This window comes from Anolis carolinensis, chromosome 1 (genome assembly GCF_035594765.1).
Source record: "Anolis carolinensis isolate JA03-04 chromosome 1, rAnoCar3.1.pri, whole genome shotgun sequence".
NCBI classification, from domain to species: domain Eukaryota; kingdom Metazoa; phylum Chordata; class Lepidosauria; order Squamata; family Dactyloidae; genus Anolis; species Anolis carolinensis.
Genome location: NC_085841.1, coordinates 284,385,370 through 284,408,313, shown reverse-complemented (window position 1 = coordinate 284,408,313; position 22,944 = coordinate 284,385,370). Strand labels below are relative to the sequence as shown.

The 22,944-nt window shown below is 41.6% G+C and overlaps 1 protein-coding gene across 4 annotated transcripts in view; it reads left to right on the top strand.

Moving 5' to 3' along the window:
* ano3 (anoctamin 3) overlaps window positions 1-22,944 on the top strand; it is a 332,479-nt gene that overhangs the window by 256,054 nt on the left and 53,481 nt on the right. For all 4 annotated transcript variants that reach the window (XM_062981001.1, XM_016995634.2, XM_062981076.1 and 1 more), the window contains 6 exons: window positions 408-539; window positions 2,026-2,132; window positions 14,635-14,690; window positions 16,535-16,656; window positions 17,182-17,316; window positions 21,512-21,608. In XM_062981001.1, coding sequence (XP_062837071.1) covers window positions 408-539; window positions 2,026-2,132; window positions 14,635-14,690; window positions 16,535-16,656; window positions 17,182-17,316; window positions 21,512-21,608 — 649 coding nt within the window. The remainder of the gene's footprint in view (window positions 1-407; window positions 540-2,025; window positions 2,133-14,634; window positions 14,691-16,534; window positions 16,657-17,181; window positions 17,317-21,511; window positions 21,609-22,944) is intronic.

Here is a 22,944-nt window from a genome sequence, read left to right as displayed (position 1 = left end):
ATTTGCATGAGTCCTAGCATGGCCAATTATAACATCAGTGGGGGATGATGGGTCATATGGTCATTCCACAACTCTGCATTTGATCTTATGTTCTTCACTCCGAACATAATATCAATCCATCAGGTTCTTCTCATTTTCAAATTAAAGCTCTGATGGGCTTGATCATTGGTTGGCAATCCTACAGGCACTTATCCGGGGGCAAATATTCAATGGGACTTATTTTTTCATTAGTCTGTTAATGGTTTTATCCCTTGGTTTCGTGATTATTTCCACCATTCTGAAATGAAGAACATTATAGAGACTACAACTATTCCATTCTCATCTTTCCCTTTCAATATTTGTTCCAGTACTTCAAAGTACATAATGAAAAATACAACAAAACAACGTATTTCTTGTATTTTTTTCAGTTTGCAAAGGAATATGAGGGAATTGAAGAGCTGGTTGCCCAGAAATCCTATGAAACTTGACAAAGAAGCACTTCCTGATTTGGAAGAAACAGATTGCTACACAGCACCCTTCAGTCGTGCACGCATACATCAGTAAGTGGTGGTTTAAAATTATTCATATGAATAAGACACCCACATTAATATTTCATTTTCCCCCAGCGGGTGACACAACAACAATCCTCATTAACAGATGGCTGGTGTCAAAACTGAATGGAAATCATATTCTAAAAATTATGTCATCTAGAAATAGAGTCTATATTCAACAAATATTTTCTAGACCAAGACTTTCGCCAACATAATTCCACTTGGGAGATTTGATTTTCTCTTCCAAGAATAACACTGCAGCTCTCCTAAGATAGTCATACTAATCTGAAAACTTTCGAAAGACTCTTACATTACCCTAAATCATAGGGGACAAATTCAATTTCTCACTTAAACCAAAAATGATATTTTTCAATGTTTTTCATAAAGCCATAATTTTATGTCTGTGAAATGCAGTTTCATATAAAAACATATTGCTGCGGTTGCAGTCAATTGAATTTTGTTAGAGCAAATGGTAAACCAAGTGAATATGTTTTTGATCCTCATGCCTGCTAGCCCGTTGGCTTAGAACCAGCTAAAATATTAGTTTATAACTCACAGGCTTGATACCAATGTAACTGCCATGGATATATTTTGTGGAATTCTAGTATTTCTAGTTTGCAAATCACAAGATTCCATAGCTTGAAACCCTAGTGAAATAGTTGACTAGTGTGAAAAGGGCACCAAAGGGTGGTTTCCAGTTTGTGCTCCCCTGTTGATAGAACTTTATGGTTGCCTGAGTGAAACTAGAAAGAACTCCTTCACCTTTAATGCTTTTGTAGAAGATGGGGTTTCAGAAGGTTACCTGGTTACATGGCATATTACACTTATTTAGATTCTTCTGCTCAGTCTGGAAAGCTTGGCATATATGAGTGGGGAGGGGGGTTGCAATTTTTCACAATTCTGATTTGTTCCTGCAATTCTTAATATTTCAAAACCTGCTTGGGAGGGGTAGTTGGAGCAGGATTAGCTAGTCTAATGTCCTGATCTGAGGGATTCTCAGTGTGAAGCATTATGGGATGGACACTCCAGGCCCATCTCACAAAGGTTGTCAGAGCAAAGATCTGTAGAAAATACTTTCCTTAGACTGCCTATGCTGCAATAGCAAGGATGGTTTGTTTCCCTGACCAGCAATGCCTCACATTGAGAACAAACCTCTCAGAGCAAGGTATAAACAGGGAGACAGCAGGGGAGGCAACAGTGACTATATCCTCCCTTTACAGATTTTGGATTTTTTTTCCTGCTGTTGCTTGTTTTCTCTTTTCAAATGATTTTCAAGTTTATAACATGTTATATTGGATTCAATTTGTTTTTATTGCAATTTTGTCAAATTAAATTGGGAGGTCTATAAACTGTGTAACCAAATATATAATATTCTAAAGTTCTCGGACCTCATGCTAGAAGTATGGAAAACATGGATTCATTGTGAAATGTATTGCTTGCTGTTATTTTGTCAGCTGCTTTGGAAATTAGTTGACAACAGCTATCTTTTTAACAGTTTTACAATAAACAACAAAGACAGCTTCTTCAGCAACTCCACCAGAAGTAGAATAGTGCACCATATGCTGCAAAGAACAAAGTATGAAGATGGAAAATCAAAAATGGGTAAAAAATCATAAAACTGTGTGTTTGTGTGCTTACCTTCCTGTGTGCTTACCTTCCATAGCAAAACAAGTGCTTTTCCCAGAAGGCCTCCTAGTTATTTCAAAGACAGGAGAATGAAATGGGAGAACTCTTATTCCTTACATTGGGCCGGGCTGTGGCGCAGGCTGATTAGCAGCCAGCTGCAATAAATCACTCTGACCAAGAGGTCATGAGTTCAAGGCCAGCCTGTGTGGGGGTGAGCACCTGACAATTAAAAAAATAAAATATAGCCCCTGTTTGTTGCTGATCTAAGCAACCTGAAATATAGTTGCATCTATCAAGTAGGAAATTTAGGTACCACCCATATGTGGGGAGGCTAATTTATGACACTATAAAAATCATCCAGCCACTGTTGGAATGAGGAAGTTGCTGTCACAGTGGATGATGAATCAGCTGCTCCCCCTGTGGCCGGAATCAAGCATACCCTCAGGAAGCTAGAAGCTGGAGAAGGTTTAAATTGCATCTGTCTCTGTCTCTGTTCTATGTTATATGGCATTGGATGTTTGCCTTATATGTGTACAATGTGATCCGCCTTGAGTCCCCTTCAGGTGAGAAGGAGGAATATAAATACTGTAAATAAATAAATAAACTACCATAATCATACTGCCCTTATATAACTGCACTAGCTGTGCCCGGCCACGCGTTGCTGTGGCGAAGTATGGTGGTATGGGAAATAAAGTATTGAGGAATTGGTGGTAGTTAAGGTAAAGGGTAAACGTTTTCCCCTGACTCTGGGGGTTGGTGCTCATCTCCATTTCTAAGCCGAAGAGCCGGCACTGTCCGTAGACTCCTCCAAGGTCATGTAGGATGACTGCATGGAGCGGCGTTACCTTCCCATCGGAGCAGTACCTATTGATGCACTCACATTTGTATGTTTTTGAACTTCTGGGTTGGCAGAAGCTGGGGCTAACAGTGGGGGCTCTCTCCGCTCCCCCAATTCAAACCTTTCGGTCCAGCAGTTCAGCAGCTCAGCGCTTTAACACGCTGCGCCATCAGGAGATATTGTTTCCTAAAGGTTGTGAATATACAATATTTCTGATTGTTTTTTTTGTCTGTTGGAGGCAAGTATGAATGCTGCAATTAGGAAAAATGATTAGGATGTAATGGCCTTGCAGCTTTAAAGCCTGGCTGTTTCCTCCCTGAGTGAATTTTTTGTTGGGAGGTGTTAGCTGGCCCTGATTGTTTCCTGTCTGGAACTCCCTTGTTTTCAGAGTGGTGTTGTTTGCGATATTTTATGTGCTTCTACTGTCTGTGGCCCTGAGAAAACAGAGGATTTGCCAGACTTTGATGATGTGAATACTTTGTTGGGAGGTGTTAGCTGGCCCTGATCGTTTCCTGTGTGGAATTCCCCTGTTTTCAGAGTGTTGTTCTTTATTTAGTGTTCTGATTTTAGAGATTGTATTGTTCTGTTTTATTATACCACATTAATTTTTATATATCTGATTTTAGTGTTTTTGAATACTTGGAGCCAGATTGTATTCATTCAATACGCAGTAATGGTATGTAGTAATTACTGTATTTATGAATTTAGCACCAAAATATCACGATATATTGAAAACATTGACTACAAAAATGTGTTGGATAATCCAGAACGTTGGATAAGCGAGTGTTGGATGAGTGAGACTCTACTGTAATTACTACATAGCATTACTGCACATGGAACTACTTTTTCTGTCAAATTTGTTGTATAATATGATGTTTTGGTGTTTAATTTGTATAATCATTACCAAATTTGATGTTTAATCGGCTTTTCCTGAATCCTTTCTTATTATCCAACATATTCACTTATCCTGCCGGCCTGTTTATGTTGGATAAGTGAGAGTCTACTGTATATAGATAATCTTAAATTATCTGCTTAGAACTGGATTATATGAGGCCCCTTCTTCACAGCTGTATAAAATGCACACTGAAGTGGATTATATGGTAGTGTGGAGTCAAGATAATCCAGTGCAAAGCAGATAATATAAGATTCTAAATGGGTTATATAGCTGTGTGGAAGGGCCTTGAGTCTACACTGCCATATAATCCAGTGCAAATTAGATAATCTGTGGAAGAAGACTCAGTGAGGCCTAAATCTGCCTGTCCCCTAACTGAAACCTGGCTGTCCCTTGGCTGGTTGCTAGGAGACCAAGTGGGCAGAGATTAGCCCTCTAAACTGGCAGCAATTGGATAAAAACAATTATTGCTCTCCCTCTAATTAGGACTTTATTTTTCTTTTCTTTTTGTTATATCAACCTAGAGGCGTGGATGATGGGTTGTGTTGTCAAATTTCGAGGTTGGGGGGCCTGTAGTTTTGCTGTTTTGTCCGGTGCCCTGATTCCATCACTCTTTTATATATATAGATAGTGAAACCATATCTGGAATAACCTATTCTCCAGCTATCCCAATTTAGCAGGAACAGTATTGTGACACCTCAGGGCAGCGTGAGCACTGGGAATCAGACACGAAGGCCAATAAACAATCTAATATCTTTATTAAGGAAAATAAGGAGACAACTAAAAATAAGCAGAGTATTTAGTCCAGCAGTAGAGCTTTCAGGAAAGGTCAAATATAGTCCAGTAATATGAAAGTAGATGTCCAGTATTAGAGTTCAAAGTTTAAAATCCAATAACCGAAACACACTCAAACCTTTAGACTGTTTGAGTGGGGATTAAGGCAGGAGCTGTCAAGAGTTCCAGGGCTCGAATCCGAGGCTAGGATGCAAGGAAAGGCAAAGTTAGTCGTGGTAAAGCTGAATCGCTGTCCAGGCTTGGCAGGGAGATGAAGACGCAACGCCAGTCTACTCGAGAGTAGTGCGCTGCAGAACTAGGGTCGATGTGAATTCCTCAACTGACACGTTGAACACCGCAAAATCTATTTGGTGCCCAGAACTTTTATGGGACTTTGCTCTCCTCCTCAACCAGGTGTCTGAGCTCTTTCCCAAGGGAAAATGACCAAAGTCAACAACTTTGCCAGATGCAGTCCTCCCTGAAAACTCTCAAGGGAACCAGCTTAATTAACGCTTGCTTTCTCTGTTAAACGAGCGCTCCTTCTCGAAATCTGCTTTTCCGCGCGCGAAGCCTCCCAAAACAATCGGCAGTCAAAACTAACATTCTCTGGAGCTAGAACTGTCCACAGTGGGCACCTGGAAAGGAACGGAATCAAGCGGAAATGGCAGAAACCCCATCTCTTCTTCGGTCTGCTCCATAATAGCGATGGGGTCATGACTCGGGGGTCTCTGAGACACTACAAGTATTAATCCTGTATTGTCCAATTTTTCAGTTGCTTTTCAACAGTACCAGATTCTCTGTGCTGTTGATTCTCCACTTCTTTCTTTTATCCTAAGCTTACAGTACATCAGTTGCTGGTAACTGAGTTCAAATGATAAAGGTAGTTTAAAATAATAATACTTTATTTATAACCCACGCTATCTACCCGAGGGGACTCAGAGTGGTTTACACACAGTTAACTCAGTCAGTGGAAGAAGAGAAGAGATTGAATTGCCCTTGTTTCATCTATGTTAATCCCACATCTGTATTAGTAGAATATTTTAACAATATATTATTGTGGTGTTTTTAGGGGCATAAAAGCTGTCCTAATAGTGTAACACAGTTTTCTGGCAAATTGGTATTGGTAAGTAAAAAAAGAAGACAGTTCTTTATATCATCGTTACACTTGTCCTTGAAAGTTGCAGAAATCTCTAAAGCAGCAGCTACAAAATTCAGTTCAGAAATTTCTGCAGCTTTAATTTTAAATGCCATCCTCCCCCAAAAAGTTTCCGGCTGAAATGCATCAGACTTTATAACCAGTAAAAGCTCATTTTGCATTCATGAACTGTCTCTCCTTTAAGGTCTGAGAGATGTATTAATAATTTGTTGTTTTTGAGTTCGAATTGCATCTCTTCCCTGGATGATCAGCTAAGAGGGACAAGGATCAAGAAAACAGGTTGTCCTGCTTACTTGCCCCGGCAGCTTGTTCACATTAATAGTACTCACCAATAGAAACTGATCCATTGTAATCCCACTCATAGAGTTGCTGGATACCTCATTGTTGGCCTCTGCTCCAGTGATTTTATCTAAATCAGTTCTTATGTGAGAGATTTTATCTGCAAAATAGTTGTTAAACGCATCATAGTGAGCTACTGAAGGTTCTAATAATGGGTTCAGAGGGGAGGGTACCTGAGTTTAACCTCTAACTATTCTGAACAGCTCACTTTCCCTCACCCGCTCACTGATGCAGCACTCAGCTAGGAGGGCCTGGCCCAGGTTGGACTGCTATCATCTCCCAGTTGAATTTCAGTGAAGCATGCTAGGTCAGCTCCCTCATCTTTGAGGAGCTCATATAAAATTATATGTATCTTATTTTTCACTGACCTGGCATTACTTAAGAGCAATATGAGGTTTTGTGGCTCATTCCAAGTTCCCCAGGCTGGCAGGGTGTTTGGAAGTTGAGATAGGTATTAAACACCTTTCTCTCCTTTCTCGATATGGGCATGTGATCCTGCCATCACCATATCTTCATCTGTCCTAAATTAAATACAAACAATACAGCGCCAAAGAGACAACCAAAAACAAAAAATGGAAACACAAAAGACAGATCATAAGACATCAGTACAACTCTTAACACACAGTCAATGAGTGTATTCCAAATTGAGCTGGCTGATTATTTAGATAGTTCAGTAGCATCCTACTCCCACCAGGGCGGCAGCATTGCAGCCGGCTAGATGGTTCTGGGTAGCCCTCTCACTACTACCTAGTCCTTCATCTGGCTCTCTCACCGCCAGCTGGTGTAACAGTCCCAGAGCAATCATTATCCACCCAATGAGCTGTTTTTACCACAAACAATATACAATATACAGTAAAATAAAAGAAGTCATTCCAAGCCTTGTGGGCTTGGTTTTATACTGCTTCCTCCTTGGAGACTGTTGAATCACACCCAGATGGAATGGGCCTGGGGTGTAGTCTACTCATAAGAAGACCAGTCAGGCAGCAGAAGAGCTGGATGGAGCCCCTCTGGTTTCTGGCCTCTTCCTCCACAGCAGACACAGCTGATAAGGCTTCAGGCAGAAGTTCTCATAGTCCAGAAGGCAGGCAAAGCAGGAATATTTGATGAGCTCTTGCTTCCTGGGCTGCTTCAGCCACTGAGCAGAGCAGGCCATGGAAGGTCCAGTGACTCCCTTTTACTTGCTGCTATTTTCAGCTGAGAGTTGAGTTGTCCCTGTAGCAGTTGTTAAGGAAGAGCCATCCCTACGCTTAAAAAGATATTGGCATTTCTTTTGGCCCATTGTTTTGGTTAATTTCTGTGTGCAATATATACTCTTATAAATTCATGGCATTGTTGCAAATGGCCCTGGTACAGAGTGACATGTTCCCATGCTAGTGTCTTTCCAGTCAAATGAATACATTCATATAAGCCCAAAAAGCTACTTGATATTCTCCTGATCGTTTGTTAATGTGGATATTGAAAAAAGCAATGAAGCATAGATCACTGTGCCATTTATTTATTGACGTCAAAGCTCTGGATAACCATTAGTAATCTGAATGACCAACAGGTAATTTGTTCATTGTGGAAAGCTGTGTTTAATGCGCACATTACATGGTCTTTACAAAATGTCCAATGATAAGTAATAAGTATCTTCTGGAGCCCCCAGATGGCGTAGTGGACTAAGTGACTTGAAGGTTGGGTTGCTGACCTGAAAGCTGCCAGGTTCGAATCCCACCTGGGGAGAGTGTGGATGAGCTCCCTCTATCAGCTCCAGCTCCATGCAGGGACATGAGAGAAGCCTCCCACAAGGATGGTAAAAACATCAAAACATCCGGGCGTCCCCTGGGCAACGTCTGTGATGACCCATGGGCCTTGTAGTCCTGCTCAGGACATTGTAATTCCTGATGAAGATGAAAACTTGGGTTTTTTACCTTCCCAGTCTGAACTGGATTCCTCTCTGCCAGATCTTTCCCAGGCAGATCTGGGAACCTTGCACCTGCAAGAAAGTTGTCTCCCAGAAGTATGTCAAACAAGCCCAGAGCCTACTTCTCCCGTATTCTTGCGCCGGGAGTTTTGTAAACAACAGAGAAGTTTGGATTCAGCTTCGCGCAGGAGTGCGAGGATTGCAGCTAAGAATGTGGCCAATTAAGACTGCTTCTCGTGAGAATCTTTGGGGAGTCTCACATCTGGTCTCAGAGTTAGCTTTCGGTTCTGATTCCCAGAGAACTGCTTCGGCGGGAAGCTAGACTCTATTTAGGTGTTTTACCCGCGTAGTAACTTCGCGGAGTCAATTCGTCAGCCTACGGAGCGAGTTGTGTCTGGACAGCGCGCTCCGGTTCAAGCCTCGCTCCTGCTCAAGCCTTGCCTTGCTATCCAGCCTTCGCCTTGCTTCCCAGCCTTTGTTTATCTACGGACTTTGCCTTGTTTCCCAGGATCAATCCTTGCCTTGTTCCACGGATTTATCAAGTTATTCCACGGACCTTGTTCTTGTTCTTAGTTACCTTGTTCCACGTTCAAGCCTTGTTTCAAGTATCAAGTTATTTCCTAGCCTCGCTCAAGTTTCATGGACTAAAGGACCTTGTCATCTCCCCTCTCTTTGCTTGGCAAAGTGAGTGTTTCGGTTATTGGATTACAACTTTGGACCTTAATATTTCTTATTGGACATTGCTTTTTTGGACTAATTCTGACCTTTCCTGGAAGGTCTAATTCTGGACTATTTTCTACACTTGTTTTTATTAACTTTATATATTCCTACAATAAAGATATTAGATAGATTCTGGCCTCTGTGTATGGTTATTGGTGCTCTGCAGCCTGGGTCGTGACAGTTTGACTCCGCCACCCTAAGCACCAATTAACCTCGGCCAGAATGTCTACCGGAACCGTACCTGGGCCGAGCGGCCAGCCGATTACCTACACCATCGACAAGGAAGAGGTGGACCGAATCCGTGATAAGCTCAATGCACAGGATGGAGAAATAAGGGGTTTGAAGGAACGCGGAGTTCGTCTTCCGGCCATGGCGTTGCCAACCAAGTTTACTGGAGAAGCTTCTAAGGTTCATGTCTTCCGTCGCCAATGTCAAGCTTATCTGGAGGCCCGTGCTGCCGAGTTTCCCCAAGAAGACATCAAAGTGGCATGGGTTTACAGTCTTCTAGACGGGCCAGCGGCCAGCTGGGCGACGGCACTGTTCGACCAAGCCTCTCCACACCTAAGATCAGCGCAACACTTCTTGGACCACCTCAAGGAGACTTGGGGAATCGAGGACAATTTGGAGGCAGCCGGTCACAAACTCCGTCGCCTTTTCCAAGGAGACAGACCTATGTCTCAGTATATAGCCGAGTTCCGAGTGCTGGCCCACAACACCGGCTGGAACGATGTAGCCCTCAGGGGACAATTCCGGGAGGGTCTCAACATTGAAATGCTGGAAGAAATCTCCAAGGTGGATCCTCCCCAGACCCTCGAGGCACTCATTGATCAATGTTTACGGGCTGAAGTCATGATTGCCAACAGGAAACAGTGGGTTCGAGGCCAGGGCAGTAGAGCCGGGGCAAAACCCCCCGCTCCCGCCAGCGTTCAGCCACGTCCGGTGTGGAGACCCCCACCGCCAACCCCATACCCCAGAGGAGGCGAGGAGGTGCCGATGCAGTTGGGCAATGTGCGTCCCAGACTAGATGCCGCCGAGAAGGCCCGTCGTCAACGCTTAAACCTCTGCTGGTACTGCGGGAACGGGGGCCACTTCGCCAGAGAGTGCCCAGCCAAAGGGAAGCCTGCCGCCCGTCTTGCGGCGGCGTCCTCCACGGAGACGAAGGCGTCTGAGCCGACTGGCACACAGCCGGCGGGGGAAGCCAACGACCGGGTGTAGAGGGGCTCGCCAACCCGGTCAAAAAATCCATCCAAGAGCCGCCAACCGGGGTCCTGTTCCTTCTCGTGGTCACATTATGGTCAGCAAAAAGGGGACCCGTCATGATCCACGCCATGATAGACTCTGGAGCTACCAACAATTTCATCGATAGAGAGTATGCCGACTCTCTGGGATTACAATATCATGATTTCAAGAATGCCCGTGTGGTGCAAGCCATAGACGGCCGTCCCCTCAAGACGGGCCCCGTAAGTCAGTGGTCGGAACCCACCAGGATGTGGATAAGGGAACATATGGAAGAGATTTCCTTCTTTGTTACCGAGGTCCCCCATTTCCCTGTGATTTTGGGAATTCCATGGCTGACTCTCCACGACCCTAACATCTCCTGGTCCAACAGAGAACTGCAGTTTGCTTCACCGTACTGCCCAAACCATTGCCTCGTAGCCAAGGTATGCCATGCCACAGACACCGAGCCCATCATCACCTTGCCAAAGAAGTACTCCGAGTATTGGGATGTATTCAATGAGAAAGAAGCCGAAAAATTACCCCCACATAGACCTTATGACTGTGCCATTGACTTGGTGGAGGGGGCCCCGATCCCGCGAGGGCATCTCTACTCCCTGACTGAACCAGAGCAAGAAGCTCTCAGGGAATTCCTAGAGACAAACCTTCGCAAGGGATTCATCAGACCCTCTCAATCCCCAGCCGCCTCCCCAGTGATGTTTGTGAAGAAGAAGTCAGGGGAACTACGCTTGGTGGTGGACTACAGAGCATTGAACAATATCACCAAGCGGAACAGCTATCCCCTGCCTTTAATCTCGGATCTACTGGATCGGCTTCGAGGAGCCAAGGTTTACACCAAGCTGGATCTTCGGGGGGCTTACAACTTAGTTCGCATCAGGGAAGGGGACGAGTGGAAGACCGCCTTCCAGACCAAATTCGGATTATTTGAGTCCCGAGTTATGAATTTCGGTTTATGCGGAGCCCCCGCAACGTTCCAGCATTTTGTCAATGACATTTTTCAGGACTATCTAGACAGGTTCTTGATAATCTACCTGGACGATTTTTTGGTGTTTTCCAGATCACAATCAGAACATGAGAACCACGTCAAAATGGTGTTACAACGATTGCGGGATCATGGACTTTATGCCAAGCTGGAAAAATGCGCTTTTGATCTACAAGAGGTAGATTTCCTTGGTTACCGCATCTCGCCTCTAGGGCTTTCCATGGATCCAGCCAAAGTTTCAGCAGTATTGGAATGGCGGGCGCCAACTAACAAGAAAGAGGTGCAGCGTTTCTTGGGGTTCGCGAACTACTACCGCAAGTTCATTCCAGATTTTGCCCGCTGGTCCGACCCCATCACTAGCTGCATCCGTGGAAAGCAGCCTTTCCGCTGGACTGATCAAGCAGAGAAAGGGTTCCAGCAACTAAAGAAACTATTCACCTCCCAGCCAATTCTACAGCACCCAAATCCTGGAACCCCTTTTGTGGTGCAAGCGGACGCCTCTGATGTGGCAATTGGGGCTGTACTCTTACAACCGGTGGGAGATCACCTCCACCCCTGTGCCTTTTATTCTCGTCAACTAACCACACCAGAGAGGAATTACACCATTTGGGAAAAAGAACTACTGGCCATAAAGGCAGCCTTTGAAACTTGGAGACATTGGCTAGAAGGGGCCAAATTTCCCATTGAAGTCCACACTGATCATCGTAATCTAGAACATCTAAGAACTGCCCGCAAACTAAATCAGAGGCAGCAACGTTGGGCTTTATTCTTTGAACGTTTCAACTTCCAGATCCATTATGTGACCCCAGCCCAAACCAAGCAAGCAGACGCCCTGTCACGTAAACCGGAATACGCTGCAGGACGCAAGGAGACCTTTGAATCCCAACTGCTACAACCTGAGAACTTTGCCACGCTCACGGTGGGGAACACCAAATCCATTCCCATTGGTTCAACTTCCCCTACTCCAGGACCCATCTGTGCTCAAGAAATCAGGGCTAGTCAGCAAGCAGATGCCTGGGCGCAGGACCAACTTCGCCAAGGTCTGCATTTCCCCTTTTCGCTTAAAGATGGGCTGCTCTGCTATAGAAATCATGTCTATATCCCACCCGGACCGGGCAGGGAAAAAGCGCTTCGTCTGTGTCATGACTGCAAACCAGCAGGACACTTCGGACTATTTAAAACTATGCATTTGATCCTAAGGGATTTTTGGTGGCCCAAGATCCGCAAGGATGTGGAAAAATATGTCAACACCTGCCCAGTATGCCAGCGCTCCAAGATACGAAGGGAGAAGCCCTCAGGGCTTTTACACCCCCTTCCTACCCCATCTCGCCCATGGGAAATAATTTCCGCGGATTTCATCACTGACCTACCACCTTCCTGTGGATTCACCACGATCTTAGTGGTGGTGGACCTATTCACCAAGTTAGCCCATTTCATTCCCTGCGAAGGCCTCCCCACGGCCAAGGAAACTGCGGATCTATTTCTTCAACATGTCTTCAGACTACATGGATTGCCCAAGAGTTTAGTCACAGACCGTGGATCTCAATTCACCTCTCGTTTTTGGAAGGCACTACAAAAACTATTGGGCATAGACTCTCGCTTATCTTCAGCTCATCATCCCCAAACAGATGGGCAAACGGAGCGCACCAATGCCACTTTGGAGCAGTATCTTCGCTGTTATGTAAACTATCAACAGGACAATTGGGCTTCTCTGTTACCACTGTCTGAGTTTGCCTACAACAATGGAGTTCAAGCTTCTACAAAAGAAACGCCGTTCTTTGCAAACTACGGCTTCCATCCACGTTTCTTTCCCCCTGTCATTGAAACTTCAGAGGTTCCCGCAGCAGAGGATTGGCTGCAGGAACTCACAGCGGTGCAACAACTTTTGCTCCAGCAACTGGACCAAGCCAAGGAGGACTATAAACGCCACGCTGACAAACATCGCCAGCCGGGCCCCGAAATCAAGGTAGGAGATCGGGTTTTCCTGTCCACTCGCTTTCTGCCCTCCCACCGCCCTTGCCGGAAGTTAGATGCCCGTTTCATTGGCCCCTATCCAGTGGTGGCGCAATTAAACCCCGTGACTTTCAAACTCCAACTTCCGCGTTCAATGCGCATTCACCCAGTGTTTCACCGTTCCCTGCTCCTTCCGGCGGATGGTGTGCGTCCTGATACAGACCAACCGGCCCCCCCTCCTGTTTTGATGAATGGGGAGGAGGAGTTCGAGGTTGAGGACATTTTGGATTCTCGCTTTCACCGCCGCCGCCTACAATATCTCATTGACTGGGTGGGTTTTGGCCCTGAGGAACGCTCCTGGGAAGACGCCTCCACAGTCCATGCTCCTGATCTAACCCGTCGCTTTCATCAGACCTATCCCACCAAACCGCGACCTCGCGCCTCGGGGAGAGGGCCCCAGTTTGGGAGGGGCCTTGAGGAGGGGGATAGTGTGATGACCCATGGGCCTTGTAGTCCTGCTCAGGACATTGTAATTCCTGATGAAGATGAACACTTGGGTTTTTTACCTTCCCAGTCTGAACTGGATTCCTCTCTGCCAGATCTTTCCCAGGCAGATCTGGGAACCTTGCACCTGCAAGAAAGTTGTCTCCCAGAAGTATGTCAAACAAGCCCAGAGCCTACTTCTCCCGTATTCTTGCGCCGGGAGTTTTGTAAACAACAGAGAAGTTTGGATTCAGCTTCGCGCAGGAGTGCGAGGATTGCAGCTAAGAATGTGGCCAATTAAGACTGCTTCTCGTGAGAATCTTTGGGGAGTCTCACATCTGGTCTCAGAGTTAGCTTTCGGTTCTGATTCCCAGAGAACTGCTTCGGCGGGAAGCTAGACTCTATTTAGGTGTTTTACCCGCGTAGTAACTTCGCGGAGTCAATTCGTCAGCCTACGGAGCGAGTTGTGTCTGGACAGCGCGCTCCGGTTCAAGCCTCGCTCCTGCTCAAGCCTTGCCTTGCTATCCAGCCTTCGCCTTGCTTCCCAGCCTTTGTTTATCTACGGACTTTGCCTTGTTTCCCAGGATCAATCCTTGCCTTGTTCCACGGATTTATCAAGTTATTCCACGGACCTTGTTCTTGTTCTTAGTTACCTTGTTCCACGTTCAAGCCTTGTTTCAAGTATCAAGTTATTTCCTAGCCTCGCTCAAGTTTCATGGACTAAAGGACCTTGTCATCTCCCCTCTCTTTGCTTGGCAAAGTGAGTGTTTCGGTTATTGGATTACAACTTTGGACCTTAATATTTCTTATTGGACATTGCTTTTTTGGACTAATTCTGACCTTTCCTGGAAGGTCTAATTCTGGACTATTTTCTACACTTGTTTTTATTAACTTTATATATTCCTACAATAAAGATATTAGATAGATTCTGGCCTCTGTGTATGGTTATTGGTGCTCTGCAGCCTGGGTCGTGACAACGTCCTTGCAGACGGCCAATTCTCTCACTCCAGAAGCAACTCCGGTTGCTCCTGACACTGAAAAAAAAAAAAAGTATCTTCTGAAGACTACAGTTCAGTTTAACAACTTTGGTCTTTCTGGAATATTTCATGGAAAATTACTTTGTATACAGGAATAAGATTGTTCTTCAAAAATAATTTAATATCATTTCTAAGTTACATAATGTCTGCCTTTTTCTGCTTTAGGCATTACCAGATTACTCAACAATGGAACATATGAAGCGGCATTTCCACCTCATGAGGTAGTTTAAGTAGTAGTACTTTAAGTATGGTATGTTCATTCTAAATTTGCTTTCATCTCCTGCAGTCTATATATAAAGCTTAAATTAGCTCTTTCCATTCCTTTATTTGTAAGTCTTTATTTGTAACTCATGATAGCTCTTACCTCAGACTTTCACAGTATGTATCATATGACTTTTCACTACATTAGATGCTTTTCACTATATGACCTGCTGTCTCACTTGATACATGCTTCTCAGTAAGAAGTTACATTTCTGTTTCATGTGTGTATGCATATTTCAATGCCATGCAAGCCAAGACCTGATAAGTTAATTAGGATTAGGTTCAGCATCTAAAATAGTACTTCACTAAAATCCTTAAAAGTAACTTGAAACCATTCCTCATTGTAGTCACAAATTAATTTCATTCTCATTCTTTCTCATTCATTAGATTGTATTTGAACTGTAGCTGCATTATGCTTTCATTGCATGACAAAACTGGACACAAAAGAAATCATTTATAGTAACTATGTTATTTGAGTCTTGTACTTCCTAGTTCTAATATAAAGGAATAATTTCCCAGCCATCCTCTTCTTATTGCCAAAAAAATCATGAATAAACAGTCCATTTTTATAGAACATAAAGAGCAACCTTCATACAATCTGTATCCCTCAGAGGTGACAATCCAAAACTAATATCTAAAAACAGTCAGTATGAGAAAAGAGCAACCCCAGTCTAGTTCCCTTGGTATGGTTTAAAATTGCACAGTTCATACTGGGCATAAAGCCAAATCAGCATGCCAGTTCAATATGAATTTCTTCTCTACCCACTTTTGATCTCTTTTTGACCCCTTAAAAACACTTGGTTCCCCAACCCTATCCTGCACATTTCTCAAAATGCTGCATCAAAAGACATGTAGCACATCATGTAAATTCCACATCATTAATCATAAATGATGAATAGGTTTATATGTAGCGGGTTCCTTCTGGGAACGATACCCAAACATGACAGCCACCAATTAGACATAAGTGGAGAAGAAAAGGGGCCAACTATCCTCCTCTTTGCCAGCTCCTTATTAATTTTGAACTGAACAACACTCATCAAGCCAATCAGTGAATAAAACTTTTAGAAAAAATAAGGTTTCTTGATTCCTTTAAAAAGAATCTTAAAAACCATCACTAAACCTGTGTTTCAAATAATGAGTTGCCACATGCATGAGTGGAGAAATGGCAGCAATGTCTCTTCCCTTCAAAGAAGCACCAAGAAAGTAGAGTGGGCTTGTGCTTCCTTTAGATTAATCTGGAATAGGAAATAAGAGCAGCAGCCAGGAGTTGCTGGGCCCCTGAAGCAGACCTGGAACTAAAGTAGATTCTCTTATAACTTATACATAATTCATATCAAATTACATAACTTTGGCCTCAAAACCTGTCCTTGACGTATACATGAGGTTGACTTATACATGAATATATACAGTGGATGTCTGTCTCTCCCAAGTTTTTATTGGGAGTTATTGTGAAGTTAAATTAGATAAAGACAGCAGTACACTTTATATATAAATATACTATGCAAATTCACATTAATAATTAACTGAGCTTCCCAGCTGGAAAGTATTTCAGTTTCATACTCAAGACAAAGCACTTTTGGATGGATCACACTGTTTTTGTTCCAAAGGACTGTTTTCATTTTATGGAAAGGTTTATGACTACATCAACTTTAACAGTAAGCTCAAGATTGTATTTTGTCAGCATTGTTCAGCTATATACATGAAAATTATTATCTGACATAAAACCACATTTCTGATATTAGTTTTCAAACCATTTCTTTCTAAGGTTACATCTCTTATCTTTTTTTTCCTTTGTCTTCTCCAGGGGAGTCACAAGAGCAGACACCCCATCAAAACTCATGGAGCTCAAAATCATCGACATCTGTTATATGAACGGTGGGCACGATGGGGGATGTGGTACAAATATCAGCCTCTGGATTTGATTAGGTACTTAGACAATGGCCACACTCCACATTTTCATATCAAACATATCCCCAGTATATATTAACTATGATTTCATGGTTTATGAACTGATTGTCCTACAAGTGACCAGACAAACCATAGTTTGCATTCCCCATTTCTGTGTTCCTCTTTGTTCCTCTTCCATCCCTTTTGTCAGCTTTTGTTTCAGGTGAGGCATCTGGGGAGGTAAGCCATAATTGTGAAATTAGATGTAACAACATGTCATGATTTATATAACCTAGAGTTCAACTTTCTGGCTTGGCTGCTGAATTCAGTGGAACTCTTTCATGTCAGTACAGTTCTCTCAAATGTAATCAATAGAAATGTAATTATTGGATTGAATTGGCTTAAATGGACTTGTCCAAATTATTTCTAAACAAACAGCACATTAACCTTAAGAGTATGTGATTTATTTTTAGCTGAATGTTCTATGGCCATGATTTGGCTTAAAATGTATTTTAATTAATTAGCAACATGTATCTTTTCTTTCCCACCCCTTTTTAAATGCAGGAGATATTTTGGAGAGAAAATCGGTCTTTATTTCGCCTGGTTGGGATGGTATACTGGAATGCTTATTCCTGCTGCTCTTGTAGGGTTGTTTGTTTTCCTGTATGGTTTATTTACCATGGATTCTAGCCAAGTTAGGTAAGCAGTAAACAATACTTATTTTTTTAAATGAACACATCACATACTATGTTATGAAACTGTTGTTAGGCCTTATAAAATAAAATATTGAAATCTATCTTAAACCTTTTTGATATAGAATTAAAGTAAGATAGCGAAAGAAAACCTATTTAATTCCTCTGGAAAAAACACAAAGCTGACTTACGTCTACTATACTCTTTTTCTTTTAGCTATCAGAATATTTTTGACTCACTCTTCTTACATCTTATTTTATTTCTTAAAGTGACAGCTTCAACAGGTAGTATAAGGTCCAGCCTCAATCTATTCCCATCCTTCCTAAACAAGCTTCAATACATAATTGATATTCCATTGGGAAACAACTGACATTTTAGAAACCATTTCAGGTTCATAGCATTTTCCAATGGTGAAATGGCTTTAAGGCTCCTTTGCATTCAAATTCATACATATATATATATACACACACACACACACATACACACCGATGAAACCTTGGAGCCTGTATGTACACTGAATATACACAATCTGTTTCAAGACGAATAGTGATATGTGTTTGCAGTAGTGTATGTTCTTTTGAATAGTTACCTTTCAAAAATCACACCCCTTTATTAGATAAGCATTTGTATCATTATTTGTGTGTATGTGTGTGTGTATGCCCCAATAAAGTGTGCTTGTTCCTATTTCATTGCACCTGTAGTTTTTTTATTTAGTTAGTGATCTCTGTAAAAGGGCTATCTAGTCACTGTTTGCATATTTGAGAAGCTATAAGCCTTCTGGACACATTTACATGGACCACAAAGCACAAAGGGTAGGCAATTCAACTCTGTGATGGCTAAATGACGCATGGAATTGATCAGGATTAGGGAGGACCAAAGCTGCTTGACTCGGCCTTGAACCAAAATCATGGATTGCTCTCAATTCTCCTCCAAAATCCAGAGCAAATCACAACTTTGTGCCCATGTTGAGAAGATTTCAAGATGGAACTGGCCTCAATTGTATATACACAACTATCCTGTGTTCCTCTCCTGTTCTCATTGTCATGGTAGCCAGCGAGCTCAACATGGATTCTGCCAGTCGCTCATCACCTGGAGTGATGCTGGCCAGAGCAACAAGGCAAAAGGAGAGGGGAGGAAGAAAAGGAATGAATGATTTCTTCTCTCTTCCTTACCACTGTTTCTCTGGCACCTTGGCCAATATCACTGCTGTTACGGGTTTGCGGAAAAATAAACTGCGTGCAGTCCTGTCCAGACTTATCCAGCCCTTTTATGCATCCACAATGAACAAAAGAAACAAGCCAGGAAAATGGAAAAATCAAAGTTTACTCTTAAGTAGCAGAGTCAAGGAGAAAATTAAACAAGCAGCTTCAAAAAAACTCAGTCTCTTTGAAGCAACAAAACTCACACAAAGTTCTTTGCATTAAATTCATGCATCTTCTTGGAGATTTCTTCAATGGTGCAAGGAAACAAACATAGTAGGCTCTCAGTAAATTCTGAAGCCGGTGATTCAGTAAGTCCCAAAAACATTACAAACATTCCCCAAGTTATACCCCATTTAGGGAGTGGTTCAAGCTTGTTATCCTTAATTGTTCTAATTACTCAGCTATGAGTTGTAATTGACCAGGTACACAAGTAGTGATCCCACAGAAACTTAGTCAAATACATGCATATACAGCAATAACTGCAACAAGCAACTGGCACGACTCATGTCATGCCTGTGGGCCACCATGACAAAGAGAATGGGAGAGGAGAGGATGTCCAGTTTCAACACTGCTGAAAAGTCAGCACTCCCTCCTGTCTCTGCAGTGGCTGGGGGGGGGGGCTAAACCACCCCAGGGGCAATCTGATATTCAGCATTCTGGGTTGACCTGTGGAAAAGTGGTGCATGTAAAACCATCCTCTTATTTTTGTGTGTATTCAGGTCATTTCTGACATGGTGACCCTAAGGTGAACCTATCAGAGTTTTCTGAGGCTGAGACTGTATGACTCACCCAGGATCACCCAGTGTGTTTCAATGGGCATGTGGGGAATTGAGAATCAGTCTAACTCCCAAAATATTATACCACACTGGCTCCCTTGTCACTCTGTCAGGACCTACTAACCACTGCCTCTTCAATCCCTTTCAACTAGTCTTATCCAGGGTCTCTTCAAGGAAAATCCACAAGGACAACTCTATCCCAATAATCAGAGACCAAAAACAAAATATACTGAGAGGTGCGGGGGTGTGCCCACTGATCCAAACTATTTCATGTTTATTTTAATGTGGAGTTCACAATTCTGTGCAATGTAGTCCAAAAAAGGTGATCACAGCTTGTATTTCTGTCATTCTGCTTTAATTGTAGATGAAATCATCATTTTCTTGTACTAAACTTTTATTGATAAGAACAAAACTATATATTTCATTTAAAATACTTCTAAAACAAATCAAATACCAAAATGAATACATAGATAAGCAAATGTTTAAATTACTTTACATTCTGTGTTTCCAGAATCACTATAATATGTCCTATCTAAAAAAAATTGATCATGAAAATGTACATTTCAAAAATAGGTGCTCATTATTTATAATGCTCTAATCAATTCTGTTTTGTAGTCTTTGCCTTGCAAGATTTATTGTCCATCTTCAGAGTATATTTATTATATTATTTTAACTCTCATCAACCTTAGTGTCAAAAATACAATAATCATTCTGGCTGCTCATTATGCAAGAAGACAGCATGTCAGTTTGACAAACTAGCCATTCCTTCCAGAGATGGCTATTAATTTAATGTGGTCAATACAAAGTTATCAAATGATAAACTAAATGTTTCTGAGGCCACTAACTCTCACAAATAAGAAATATGGAGAGGGAATGGATCATAGTATCATATATTTGTCAACAAAATAAACTTTTCTGAATGTTATTCAGACCACACAATATCAGAGCTTAGTTTATGGCACTTTTGATAGTTAGGGATTTTTTACAAAAATGAAATTGCACAAAAATTGTTTTAGATTTAGATTTTTGCAAAAAAATGTTTTGTGTTTTTTTGCATAATTATTTGGAAACTTGAAATTTGAAACATAACAGAAAATGCACAAAAGCACATATCATTTCCCAGTGGGAGGAATAGTTCTGAAATGCTTTATTCATGCTTGCAAGAAAAAAATAATTACATTCCTACATCACAGAATTGAACTATAAAGTATTTGGGTTTGGATAGAGTGCCACTTTTTTTTAAAGCAGATATGTGGAACAGGCTGTTATGCCAATTTATACAAACTTCATGACAGATTTTGCAGGAGATGTTTCTGTCAAACAGCCACCAGATAAAACTAAGCATCATCCTTTTTTATATATAGCTGGCACCATGGTTTGCTGACTGTATTACATTCTGGCAATACTTTGAAATTTTCTGTTCTCAGTGATTAATAAAATTTGTGCAAGCATTGTAATTCAGTTTTTCAAGTTACATAACTGACTGCTATTTAGGTAAAGGGAGTCTTCCCTCTAGTGGTTTGTGATCAATTTCATTTAAAAAAATCTGCATAATACTACACAGTGTTAAATGTTGGCCAGATATTTCAGTTACAGTTAATACTCACAGCCAAACATCACCTCAGCAGTTCTGAAGTTTCAGTCTGAGATGTGTTTGTGTGTTTGTGTTAAAATAATTGCTATTTGCAAAGATTTTTGCCCTTTTTATATTTTACCTAATGCAACTATGGTTGACATATCTCTTCATCTCTGATTTATGGCTACATTGTTTCCCAAAGTTAACTCTTCGCTGTATTTGTAGCCAGTCACTGGGTGACAATGTGGAATAGAAATCTTCCAAATGAATAAAGACATGTAAACAATGATAAACTTTAAACCTTCATAATCCATGTAACAGCCTATTTGTTTTGCCCAGATTTGCAGGAAACATGAATCTTGAAATACTGCTATAATGTAGTGTAATGCTTACTTCCTTCTCTCGGGATGGTGTCTTATTGTGGGGCAAATAAGTTATCGAGGATAAAAATTCCACTGTCACTGAAATCATGCACTTCATGTTCCATTTATGCCTGCAGTACATTAAATTTAGAACTATTTCCTCATGTAAGGTACAAGACAATGACACAAATATGCAGTGTGCACCCTATGTTGTCTACACTCATGAATGTCAAAAACATTGCAATGCCTTTGAATAACCATTTGCTTTCTCGATTTCCTGTTGCAGCAAAGAGATCTGTGAGGCAAATGAAACTGTCATGTGTCCAATGTGTGAGAAAAATTGCACGCTGCAAAAGCTAAATGAAAGCTGTATCTATGCAAAGGTAATTTTTAGTCCTCGTTGTTGGAAGCTCATTGCTTTAAAGGGCAATTGCAATGGATACCAGGAAATAGCTTTCCTAATGTATGTATGCTTGGTGAAATTTTCAGTAACCAACAAAAAACTGGTCACTCTTCATGTTCACCTCTTCACAAAGAACAATGCTGGTTTCCAATGGTGACAAGGTCAATTGTGGTAGAATCTAAAAATAAAACCAGCATCATGTAATAACTTGGCAAAATTGTAGGTGATAACAGAGTGTGTGTATATGTGGAAATGCTAGCCCTAAGAATAGCCTGCTTCCTTTTCTGCCCACTCAACGTTGTAATACATCAGCCAAAGGCCAGGAAAAAATACATGAAAGGAGGCAGCATGTGTTAAAAGGAACAGATAGTCATGACTTGGAGTCATTTCAAGACTTTTTGAGAATGTAATCCAAATGCTTAAATACCCCACTTTTTGCGAGGGCAAACACTAGTAGTAATCCCAGCATATGTTTCAGTTCTTCACACACAAAAATTGGCACTTACCTTGTATCACATTTAAGTTACTAATCCTGATTATCTAGGCATAAAATAAATCTATTAAAATGTCATATAAAATGTCACACCTCATCTGTTTTGTATTTTTGAAAGAAAATCAAGCATAGAAATCTTTCACATAAAAGCACTTATATTCCCAATCATTATATAGTATTGTAAGGAAACCAAAGTCAGAGATAAATTTTGTACCTCGTGTTCACTGTTTATATAGTTCATGGAACACATATGCTGAGCTGATATCCTTGTTTCATAGTTAACAAGTGTTTGTTCTTTCAGAGTATTTAAATAAGCTATTATCAGTCTTGTGTGTGAAATAGATATATATACATATAAATAAATATACAACTTCCACTATATAAAATATGTATATATATTTATTTCACAGACAGACATTCCCCACTGACCATGCCCAGCATGTTTGTGACATTTATAACCATTGAATGAAGATTTAGAATAACAGAGTTGGAAGTCATCACAGATGACCATCCAGCCTCTGCTTAAAAACCTCCAAAGAGACTCCAATTGTAGACATGACTTCCAAGCCAAAGACATGAAAAGAGTCTATGTAGAAAATAGAGCCAAATTTTTCCAGATTTGTCTGCAAGTGTTCCAGTTAACCTCAGAAAGTAGCATGTGCTCTGCAGACATTCCTATTTCTAACAAGTAAAAAAAAAAAGCAGAATTTCCAAGGATATATTTTTTACCATTCTAACTTTCTACCTTTGTAAAACATAGTACTCGGTGGCATGTCAAGAACTCACTTTATGCCTTACCAGGAGTTATTTGAGCCCTGCTGAT